Source organism: Sinocyclocheilus anshuiensis, unplaced genomic scaffold, assembly GCF_001515605.1.
Source record: "Sinocyclocheilus anshuiensis isolate Anshui unplaced genomic scaffold, SAMN03320099.WGS_v1.1 scaffold538, whole genome shotgun sequence".
Taxonomy (NCBI): Eukaryota; Metazoa; Chordata; class Actinopteri; order Cypriniformes; family Cyprinidae; genus Sinocyclocheilus; species Sinocyclocheilus anshuiensis.
Window position 1 is genome coordinate 1,511,454 of NW_015544166.1, and position 12,371 is coordinate 1,523,824.

At 38.2% G+C, this 12,371-nt stretch overlaps 2 protein-coding genes across 2 annotated transcripts in view; one reads left to right on the plus strand and one right to left on the minus strand.

The window, feature by feature from the left end:
• LOC107695859 (staphylococcal nuclease domain-containing protein 1-like) overlaps positions 1 to 600 on the minus strand; it is a 200,156-nt gene extending 199,556 nt beyond the window's left edge. The window contains exon 1 of the mRNA XM_016495938.1: positions 585 to 600. Within this exon, the coding sequence (XP_016351424.1) occupies positions 585 to 600 (16 nt within the window). The remainder of the gene's footprint in view (positions 1 to 584) is intronic.
• A 6,825-nt stretch (positions 601 to 7,425) lies between these two features.
• Positions 7,426 to 10,015, plus strand: LOC107695909 (paired box protein Pax-4-like). The gene is given in 8 exon segments (XM_016496022.1): positions 7,426 to 7,458; positions 7,460 to 7,603; positions 7,681 to 7,896; positions 8,702 to 8,792; positions 9,001 to 9,138; positions 9,238 to 9,320; positions 9,459 to 9,531; positions 9,602 to 10,015. Coding segments are annotated over 8 exon segments (1,125 nt in total). The 3' UTR covers positions 9,949 to 10,015.
• Positions 10,016 to 12,371: the final 2,356 nt, after the last annotated feature.

Sequence of the window (12,371 nt, forward strand, 5' to 3'; positions counted from 1 at the left end):
AGGAGGGACTTTGTAGAAAACGAAGCGTTTGAGAGAGGCGGGGCATAGAGGACCTAAAATAATGTACAGTATTTGAAAAATAATGTGTTTTTTGAACATTAAAGCATGTCAACATATTCTGTTACACCAAATACACAAAATAATGATCTTTAAAAAAGCATCATATGACCCCTTTAATATAACACATAATTGAGTTTAATAACGTCTCTACCGGTTTGTTTTTATGTAGCGTTTACGTCCAGACTCTCTCGTGTTACTGTCCTGAGTTTCTCCATACACAGTTCTCAGTTGGCTAAAGACCTACTTGTCAGTTTCTCATATCTGCTCCCCCTTCACTCACCAGAGCAGACAAAGTAAACAGTCCAAAACTGCGGCACCTTGCCTGGTTAGGGCCAGGGGGCCTGAGGAAGCTGGCCGCTCATTGAGTCTTACAGCAACACAGAGACACTGTAACACGCGAGCGCCAGCATAAAACTGCACTCGAGCGGTTCCTCCAGCGCACACACGAGACCTCACACGTCAGACTAGCAGAACCCACCTGAACTTTGAACTTAAGTTCAAACAAAAAAACTGTAGTAACACACCATTCATGTAGGTCATTCCAGATTATGACTTTGACAGGCTGCACTTGATCAGTGAGTGAGCAGGTGTTTATGAACGAAAGTTATTCATTCACTCACTGCAGGGACCCATATTTTCTTCAACTTTATTCAGTGCATTCAAAACCTGACGAAGGAACTGAGAACTATGAATGTGTAAAAATCATAGGCGTAGCTTGACGTTTGAGTTTGGGGGGGCCAAACCGAACCGGTGGATTTGGTCAGGCGTACTTTTAAACACATTTTAGTTTTGCTATAGTAAATCTACATATTCACATTCACATAGAGCAGTGGCAAGTGCGTGAGGTTGTCATGGTAACCACATACATTGCCCACGAATTACAGCTGGGCTTCTATTTTGTCACACTAAACTTAGCAATAATCACGTTTAAAATGCACAATAAACATGTCTGTCAAAACGATCTTAAAGGAGGCTTTTATTAAGCAAATCAAGGAGTGAATTACTCATCCACTGTTTTTAAAACAGACATTTGTTGGGCTTGATTCTAGTTAATGCGCAATGAGGCGCACACTTTTTATTTAGTCTTACTGAATAGACGATAAACAGTTTATATTCTAAAATCTATTTAAAGGTTGTGTTCTGTGAAAATTAAATAACATTTGGATGTAAATGGTCGGCAATAAAGTAGTGTGCGGCTAAACCTGCTGCGTCCTGTGGATCACCTTTATCTGATTGTCCGAGTCCGGAATCATCAAGCACTGCATTAATATCTTCATCTGAGTTTTTCGTTGTCTCCAGATTTCTCTGCAGTTCGTGTATGTTGTTAAAAACGCGGAACATCATTTTATTCCACACAACAGGCAAGCATTACCGTTAAGTCTATTATCCACCAAAATGCAGATTCTATGCATTTTTACGTTATAAATAAATATTTAGTAAAATGCTTTAATCGCTATGGGGGGGCCAGGCCCCCCTGGCCCCCCCACAAGCTACGCCCACTTTTGACCGCAAGCAATTAACTCTCGCACACACACTTGTATACTGATAAATGTCAACCTTAGCAGGATGCAGGGGGGAAAAAACAGACCTGGTTTTTTGTCATTTGTAAAAACACTTTGCAACGCTCTAAACGAATCGATTGAGCTAGTGCATGATTCAATAAACGCTCTCATAATAACACACAAAACACTCACGAGCCGCCACCTACTGGCGTAAAGACTGCAACCTGACTGTATCAGAATGAATCTTTTGGTTAACCGATTCAAACGTTTCGAATCACTAGCTTGAATTCAGATCCCGTTAAACCCTCCATTTAACCGCAAATTCAATCCACAGATCTGCGGTTTGCCCTAGCTTTTTAGTTTAAATCAGCGTAGAATAAACTCTAGAACTGTTTAAAAAGCTCAGCTTTGATAAAGGACAGTGTTTAACAAACTATCAGAGTTTGTTCTGAAATATGTGCCTCTTTGCAAATATTGAGTAGTAGCTGCAAAATATTTAGACTCAGCGACTGGTATATAATAATGTTTGGCATCATTTACAACAGCAAATGAAAGACGTCAAAAGTTGAACGAAACTTTGACTATAATGTTGCATAACTGGCCATCTGGATCACAGCTGAAGACCGCTCAACTTCTCTCAATCTCTGCTGCTCATGGAAACCACTGAAAGACTCGCCAAAGTCAAAAGAACTGAAGGAAAAGCAATCAGCTGCGTGATGCATGCCTGACATAAAAGATCTGAACTTTTGAAGTCTTCGCAGTCACTTCTTCCCCCGTGAGCATTAGTGAGTTAGCCAGCACCCCCAGACCAATACTTGTGTCCCGTGTGCTCTCCTGAGGTAAAGGAACCGGGAGAATCCTACGAGACGCCTCTACTGTGAGCCGAGGAAGGGAAGAGAGACTGAGCACGACTGATCACGCTTTGCTTAACCGGAAGCACAGCGTGAGGATGTACACGTCGAAATGTTGCACTTCCTCGGTCACCGCGTCGCACTCGTGCGCTGAATGGGGCGATTTGCTTGTGACGCTAGAAAGCGAGTGATGACATCCGGTAAGTGGGGAGGTGCGACACGTCAGCACAGATTTGAAAAAAGTGTGTGCACGTATACAACACACCCCCTTAAATGTCTAAGATTTTTAATTAATTTTAATTCATTTGGGTTCTTTTTCTAACTTGGCCACTGTTTCATTCATACTTATTTTCTTTAGAGGCTATAACTTGGCGCATAAGACTGAATAAGCATATGTTCAGTGGCTTATTACTGGAGATGTAAATATAGAGTATTTATTTTTTATATCTATCTATCTATCTATCTTTCTGTCTGTCTATCTATCTAGCTAGCTATATATCATCTATCTATCTGTCTGTCTGTCTGTCTATCTATCTATCTATCTATCTATCTTTCTGTCTGTCTGTCTGTCTGTCTGTCTATACTTTTCTGTGTTCAACATGAAAATGAGACAGACGTAACTCCAATGTATTACTGGTCTTTGTACCTGTATGAAAGTTATTGTTCACAATTCAGTTCGTAAATTGCAATTCATTTTAAAAATCACATTAGACTCTATTAACACTGTTAAATGTAAGTGCCGTGAAAATAAAACTTTTTATTTTTAATCCATAAAGCATGTCAAAAGACAAAAATATATAAGATTTGCTCATTTAATTCGGGTCTCCCGCATAATTTACTATGATGATGATGATGATGATGATGTAGCCTAGACCAGGTCAAAAAACTAGTGATCCTTGACGTAAGGCCGGAGGGTCCATATAAAGTATGAATTTTTGTATACATTTTGTATATTTTGACATGACATGTTACCATGAAAGAAAAATCCAATATAGCTGATATGGCCAAATACTGGACAAGTCAACTAACTTGAATTATACTTGACTGCATTTGGTCCTCACAAAGACAAAAATGATACCAGTCAATTTTGTTCTGGGGGTCCTTGAGGATGGTTCTGAATTGGACTGGGGTCCGGTATGCCAAAAGGTTGAGATTCACTGGCCTAGATGATGATGAGACATTTAAGTGTTATATTGATTCATTGTAATTTGGATTTTGGAATTCGATTTTTACAAATAAAAAAAACATACAAGCAATAACGTTAAAGCTGCATGATTATAACGGTGTGTGTAATGACTTGTTGAATGTGTCACTGTGATACCGAAACTGAAACCACTTTACTATGATTTTTCGTTCTTTAATTAGTTACTACTTCGGTGGGTTTCATAATTAGGCTATGCATGTTTCATGACTGACATTCATGATTCGACATTAATGAAATGGCTCACGCTGTATGAATGAAATAAAGAGCTCAATCTGTCTATGGAACACTGATAATAATGTTGCGGAGGTTCTCACTGACCACTGGATGACGCCATTTGACAAATTACCTTTTACTTGATTTATAACTCAATATTACGCGTCTCTATGCTTAGAATGAAGCGAATGCGCCTTGGTCGACATCGACCTTTTTTCTTATGATTAGTAGATCATGAACTTATGTTAAAAGGAAGTAGCCAGATTCACTGGAAGAATCATTCTGCTGGAACAAATAGAAACGTGCATGCTGCGCTCAAATGAAATGATAGTTTATTTTACAATAGCCTACTTATTTGTATCTAATAAAAAAAATCATAAACGTATTATATGAACTGGAAGTCAAATCGGACATATATTTGGACATATTACAATATGGACATAAATTGGACTCACGTCCACAACCATAGAATTATAATTCACGTTTTTGACTGTCAATTTACTTGATTAATAAAACGACCAGTCCGAAACTCTTAATGTTATAAAGGAGTTATTGAAACATTGGCCGTTCATTGTCGATTAACACTCGGACCAAAGCGCGCGCAAGAACCTAACTACATGTTTCCCTTCGCATAAGCCTGCAACCAATATAGAAACAGAAAAATGCGCATGATATCATCACTTCTATGATATGGTCATATAAGGTACTGTGTACGAAATTAAATATGTATTGCTATTCTTGACTGTTCCCATCTGTCTCACTGTAAAGCGTATTGAACTATTAAAATGCTGGGTACATAGGTAACCAAGAGCTTTGAATATGATATGGTGCAACTTTTTAAACAATTATGTAATTCAGTTACAGAGTTGGGTAGGAAATGTAAGAGATTAGATGTTCATCTGCATTCTTGCACTGGCACAGAAGTGCACTTTCTCATTTGTAAGACACCCATGAACTTTCGTGCAAACAGTGAGAACTAAAAAGGAGATTTCCATGATTTAAAGGTAGTGTCAACAAAACAATTTTCGTGTTCTCTTAATTTAAAGCTGCATCCCAGTATTTGAATGGCTATTTGAATAGTGCATAACACGTGTGCGCGTTTGGAGAGCTACAAGTGCACATTTACGCGGGTGCAATATCAGAGTTTAGTGCTATAATTCAGAGCACAACATGGAAAGATTAATAATTTAGGTTGCTTTCTTGATTTCTGATGGCACAAGATGCGTGAATATATCAAGATCGTTTTGATTTAAAGGTCCAAACTGTAAACATTCCCAAAGTGCCAGACAAATTTGCGCACAGAGAGGATTTCGTCATTTTTTATCTAATTTTTGAAGCGTTAACTCGGTCCATTAACTAATTTCGTTTAAAAATGATCAAAAATAACGTAAAGCTATTTGAAGTAACAAATAAATATGTTATTTGTCTTTTCATCTCGTTGGCAAGGAGATGTTGGCGTTCAAACCGGTCGTCGCGTTTATATGCGGACCGTCCAGTTCTGCAGTTATTATTATGCTGTAAGGGGTGGTTAATATGTAATTTGCACCATATGGCATTTTAAAATCCAACCTTATTTCCACAATCTTCGATCTGTGTGGATTTACCTAATGATGCCCAATTAGTCATTGAGCAGGACCAAAGATGAGGCTTGTGTGGATACTCTCTCGCTAATATTTGCTCTCCAAATATTTCCTTTGAAACGTTTACAACACATTTTATCTGCTGGCCAGACAAGGGACATCTGGGAGGGTTTTCAACTCACTATTTTTATAAATAAAACCACAATTGGTTCACATTTGGCCCTCTGACTCTATTTGTTCATGCTTGAAAGAAAATGTAATAAAAGGGGCACCATGATGGATTTATGATTTATCAAAAGCACTTTACCATATGGCAGTCGTCTTTGGAGCAGGTTTTCAAATGTTTGCTTTAAAAGAACTAAATCTGATTAACATGTAGCCTACGGTCGTCGCGTGGAAGGATGAAAGATGCGCCAGTCACGTGACCGCCGGAGAGCCTCAATCTCCAGTCGTTTGAGAATCACAGAAGTAAAATAGGGCTTGTATAGGCTCATAAATGAGTTTAACATTTCAGAATTATCCTTTAGGAGCTGACTACTTTCATATGTGGGCGCGCACTCCTTTCACTCTCTCATTCAGAACATCATGGGACCTGTTCAGCGCTGGGTGGTGCTGAAATCACACACTCCACACTTGCTGCTCGGTTCGCTCAGCAAAGGCGAGGATTCAAACCCACCACGCATTTATGATGCAAGTGTGGTTTAGCTAACTGAACACAAGTCCTCAAGTGGAAAAAAGTCAACTACTTTGTACCTACACTAAATGTTTGTTCTCATAGCCTATATGCATGCATGGAACCTGTAAGTCTAGGAATTCATCTGTCCCGTTGATGCAAACTGAGTGAATTACTCAGTGACAATAGCGGGCGACTGTTTTAAAGGAATTCTTGAGAGATTCTAAATGTAAGCTGCATTAAATTTAGTGCAAAGGTAGGTCTACTTTGAGGTCCGTCCTGTGCGTCACTGCCATAGTAAGATTCATGTCAGTTATCTAAAATATTTTTCAAGCTAATAACTGAATTTAATATGAAATGGAGAGCGCGCGAACTTCGTACAGATGTTATGGTTATTCCAACTTTTAACGCATATTATGAACTGCGGTCAGTTTAGTGAAATTTTGTGGGCCAAAAAGGTCAATAGTTGACACAGTCACGCAGGAAACTGCGTACCAACCTCGGTGATCACTGGTGAGCACATAGTCACCATCGAGAGTCTTTATTTACTTTCTTCCTATGTGGACAGTACGTCATCTTCTTGATAAAGGCACTGGGTTATATATAAGAAGTCACGCGTGGGGATTAGTGAGTGGGGGCCACGCGCAGGGACGCATCTCCTTCAAGAAGAATAAGACCATCTCGGCTGTAAGAAGAGGGTTAACCGCATTTTAACTCATTCGTTTAGCAATGTGTGTGTGTGTTTTTCTCGTAGTAGATTTCATTATAATTTAATACATCAAATGTTAACTAAAATATAAATGTGATTTTTTTTTTTTTTGCAAGGCTACCAGGTGCCCGTTGGGATGTGCGGCGCAAATTCTGATCTGGGAAACGAAGGTTGGCAATTGATCATTACAGTTCTTCCAAAGATTTTCACCCCCGAATTGCAGTCTTAATTCTTAGTAAAAAATCAAAGCTGTACTGAAGTTAGACTTTTACTGATGAAAAACGAGCTGAAACTCATACAATTGAGTAGCCTGTAAATCAGAAAAAAATATTAAAATGTTATATGAAAACATTTATATTGCCGCGTTTATACCGCAAAGACGCAGAAAACCGTTCTTTTCAACACTATCAGAAAAAAGGTAGGCCTACACATTGGTAACTGTTTAATTTAGGATAAATAAATTATTTATTTATCCTTAAATGGTGAATATTAGTATTTTAAAGATAGCCTACATAGCATTAGTACCTAAAAATGTTAGCCTGCTTAAGTTGCAACCTACATATTTGAAAGTGTACCGCCCCAGTTTTATACCTTTTTTCAGCTGATTTTGTAAGAAATTCCACTTTATCATAAATGCGCAAACCTCCCAATAATGTAGCGTGTGTATGGATATGTGTTAGGGGAAGGGAGTGTGAATCAGCTGGGCGGTGTGTTTCTGAACGGCCGCCCTCTGCCCGTCTATAAACGGAGACTGATGGTTGAGCTCGCGAACGAGGGGGTGAGACCATGTGAGATCTCCAGAATACTGAAGGTATTGAGTAAAATTCCCACTTTACCATGTTTTCATGCGAATATCAACAAACTGGATTAACAGTGTGCTCTGTGCAGGTCTCCAACGGCTGCGTCAGTAAGATTTTGGGCAGGTTTCAGCGCACAGGGTTCATTGGTCCTGAAGCAACGGGAGGCAGTAGACCCAGACTCCTGACTTTTGATGTCGTCTCCATCATAGCGCAGCACAAGCGGCAGAACCCCGCACTGTTCGCCTGGGAGATCCGACAAAAACTGGCTACAGATCGAGTCTGCACTGGAGATAAAGTCCCCAGTGTGGGTTAAAACTTGATTGATTTTGGTTGATTTTTCTTAACTAGGTCAATATCAAATATTAAAAAGTTTAACATCAAAAGCTGCTGTTGATTCAAATATGTAAACGTGTCATTTTGAAAGACATTAAAGAGATAGTTCAGCCCAAAATTAAAATTGTGTTATCACTTATTTACCCTTATATCAGCCCAAACCTGTATGACTTTCTTTCTTCAACATGAAGGTGAGTAAATAATTACAGAGCTTCAATTTTGGGTCGAACTATTTCTTAAAAAGGATGAAAATTTGTCGAAAATTTACTAACCTTTAGGGCATTTAAGATGTAGATGATTTTGTTTGCTTCATTGGAGCAGATTTGGAGAAACTGAGCATTACATCACTTGCTCACCAATGGATCCTCTGCAGTGAATGGGTGCCATCAGAATGAGGGTCCAAAAAACAATGGCTAGAAATGTCTTAATTATGAATTTGGTTATTACAAACACGCAGCTTTTCACTTTAATTGATGGACTGAGGATTATTGTGGTGATTTTATCATCTGTTTTGACTTTCATTCTCACGGCACCCATTCACTGCAGAGGATCTGCTGGTGAGCAAGTGATGTAATGCTACATTTTTCTGATGAAGAAACAAACTCATCTGCATGTTGGATGACCTGAGGCTGAGTAAGTTTTCTGCACATTTTCATTTTTGAGTAAACAATTTCTTTAAATGCACAAGTCCAGCCTACAAAAAAGTATTGAACATTTCCAATCTTATTGATCAGGAAAAAATGTGTGTATGACTCATGAATCAATTATGTCATCAGGTGTCTTCCATAAACCGGATTCTTAAGAAGATCCATCTAGATGTGGACATGATGAGCAGTGCATATCCAAATGTAAAACACAGTTACACAGGTAATCTGTTTCAATGCTATAGGGTGAATGCAGGTCAAGTGTGGCATGTTCTGATCATCTGTTTAGTAAAGAATAATGATAAAGATGATTAAGTGTAAATGGTTAATTTCTGGTTAATAAATTAAATGGTTAAATAAATCATCCTACTTGTAGGCCTTGAAACAAATTTGTCTACTAACCTTCCCACTTTGACTTCCTGTCACCCTAGAGGAACAAGTGGACGAGCAGAGGGGTTTACACACAACAGCTGAGACAAATCAGCAACAAATGAACACAAACCGGCGAGGCACCTCTCATCGCAGCAGAACAGCTTTCACTCCATATCAGAGTGAGAGGTTAGAGAAAGGTGATCATTTCAATCTCTCACTGTCTGCTCAGGGTCATCTGTGTGCTGTTATACTCAGACATATTATAACATCTCCTCTTCTGATTTCTGGCCATTCAGAGTTCATCCGTGGACTTTATCCAGACCTTCTGACCAGAGAAAAGCTGTCTGAGGAGACAAACCTTCCACAGAACACTATAAAGGCAATTCAGATTTAAAACTTGAGCTAACAACTTTTGTTCCTCAAAATCTGTCATATGAAAATGAGGCTTCCAGAGTTGGCAGATATTTAAAGGGGCTTGTGCTAGATGTTTGACTTGATCTTGATCTTCCATCTGAAGGTTTGGTTTTCCAATCGCAGAGCGAGGATGAGGAGGGAACAAAAGGAAGAACCAAGTGACTGTGGATCACTGGGTAAGTGCTGATGTCTCGTTTTCATTGTAGAATTACATAGTCTGCATTGTAAACGGTGTCTCTTTCTCAGGTGTAACTAGGCCAGGGTTTCTGGGAAGTAGGAGTGCTTTGATTTCATTGTCAGCAACATCTGACAGCTCATTGGACGGTTACTTGGCTCATCACACACAATCCGCTTTTCCATTGGCCCATCACAGAGACAGAAACACTTTCCCATTGCCTCATTTGAACTCAAATGCTGCATCAACATGTCCATTGGATGGCACAGAGAGTTTGACACTGCCGTGCCACCATGGCAATGAGGAATCAGCTTACCGATTGGTTCCCTTTGTCACAGATGAAAGGATCTTAATGGCTAATCAATCACAGTGGGCTCCTCGTCAATCTCTGATTGGACAGAATTTTTCAATGTTTTGATTTCCAAAATAGAACATTCATGAACATTGATGTTGTGGACAGTAGAGGGCAGTAAAGGAAAGAAATATCGGCACTTGTTGTGGAATGTGTTTTTTTTTGTGTTATATTAAATATTATGATAATATTATATTTGTTTATTGCTTAAGCCTATTAAAAACAAATCATTTATTTTATAGTTTGGTTGTATGATATAAGTGAAAAAAATTAAGAAATGGTTTAAAATTTAAATGGACCAGAAACTTGACTCCATTCAAATAAAAAATGATTTGTCAAATCAATGAAAATAGACATTAAACTGCTAAAAAAAAAAAAGAAGAAGAAGAAAAAAACCTACACTGAAAAAACATCTTAATTTTTAATTAGTCTTTTTTTTTCACTTTTTGTCTAATAAAAATTATTGATATTCTTAAAAAAATTATATTTTTTATATTTTTTATTTAAAAAGACTTGTTTTTATAATGTATTTCTACAGGGTTTCCACAGGTCTTATGAATATTAATTTAAGACTTTTTAAGACCTAATTTTTTATAACCAAATATTTAAGGATGTTTAGATATTTGAACTGGAAAACAAGACACAAATGTTGAGAAAGATATTTATTTTTTGCAGTGTACGCAACATTTAATGCAATGACTTTATGAATTCAAGACTTTAGGCTCAGATTTAAGATTTTTTAAGGCCTTAATTTGCTGGAGGGCAAATTATGACTTTTGAAGGCATTTTAAGACCTGCATTTTTATCATTTATGTAGCATTTTATAGATATCTTACACTCTCAGAAAAAAAGGTACAAAAGCTGTCACTGGGGCAGTACCTTTTCAAAAAGTACACATCTGTACCTTAAGCATCCATATTGGTACCTTAAAGGTACGCAGTATCTAAGTGTACCTAAAAGGTATAAAAGTGTACCTTTTGGAAAGGTACCTCTACCACCCCAGTAACAGCTTTTGTACCTTTTTTGTGTAGCTGAAAAATGCTCATTAAGAATTTTTCAGTGTAGAAATATGTCAGGGCCCCTTTATTCTACATTTAGCAGCGAAATCAATTCAGCTTAAAAAAATTAGGAAGTATTTTCAGAAAAGTACAAAACAAAAATAGAAATCCTAGTGGACTATTTGTGGTAGCTACATGTGCCAAGACCCCTGCTATTCATTCTAGTAGCCACACTGACTTACATAATGTCTTATATACTAAATACTTCCCAGCAGGCACACAACGTCATAAGACGTTGATATTTGGTTAAATTTTGGTTGCGACGTCGGGTGACCAATGTTAAATTGATGTCCAATACCGACGTCAGCTGCCGTTGATATTTTGTCATTTTTAGGTTGTTTAACCAAAATCCAATGTTAAGTCAACGTCCATTTGATGTCAAATATTGACGTCAACCGATTTTCATTTTCAACCAAAATGCAACCGTCATGTCCAACGTCAACCTGACGTTACATAGACGTCCGGTGCCTGCTGGGTTAGTACTTTAGGGCACACTCTTTCTCTCTCTCTCTTTCTCTTTCTCAGACCACCTCTGTCAGTTCATCTGGTAAGAAATCTCTCCTGTGAGCATTGGCCTAAACTCACATACTTCTACACAGCGAATGAACAAGATCAACACTTGGACACAAACCAGAATGCTTCAAGCACTAGTAGGGAGTCTGGACAACGCTGACAAACATGCAGAGGTCAAACTCACGGGCTTATTTCTAATATAAATGCAATTAATCTAAAGATGTTAGTGTTTATTTTCAACATTAGAAAGATCAAACACATAAACCCTTAGGAAAATATAAGATTCCCTATGTATATGCAGTAGAAAACCCTATAAAGGAAATATGCACCACTCATGAACAAGATGCTCAGAAATAAATAAAAGATTGAGGAGAGTCATTATACGGGCAGTTAACAAACCACTGAAGCAGAGAAATGACTTCAACTGATTTCGAGTGGAAATGTGGTTTTCTCTTGATTTAAACACAAAACCTCTGTGTTTTACTATACATCGGAGTCCTATAGAAGATCAGGCGTCTTGCGTCTGTTCCAGTGGTTTTCAACTCTTGTCCTCTGGGATTCCGCAACAGCATAATTTGTTCCAGCCTTGAACTAACACATCTGATTCAACAATAATCAGCCGCTGCTGGATTAATTGAATCAGGTGTATTAGTTTAACCTCGCATGGCGGCAAAAATCCATCATGGAGCTGGAGCTGAAACAGCTTATTCATGAAAGCTCTCCTGACTTTCATCCATGATTGCTTCAACATACTGTCTGTCTGCTCCCGTTTGACTCAAATAACTGCTTTATAAATTCAGTTCCCTTTTCAACAGTTCAAACTTTGACCTTTGACCCCTGCTGATTTCAGCTCCCTGAAGGAAACAGGAAACTATTGGTTTGGGTCTGCGTGACCTTTTTTCCTCACACGTCCTTTTG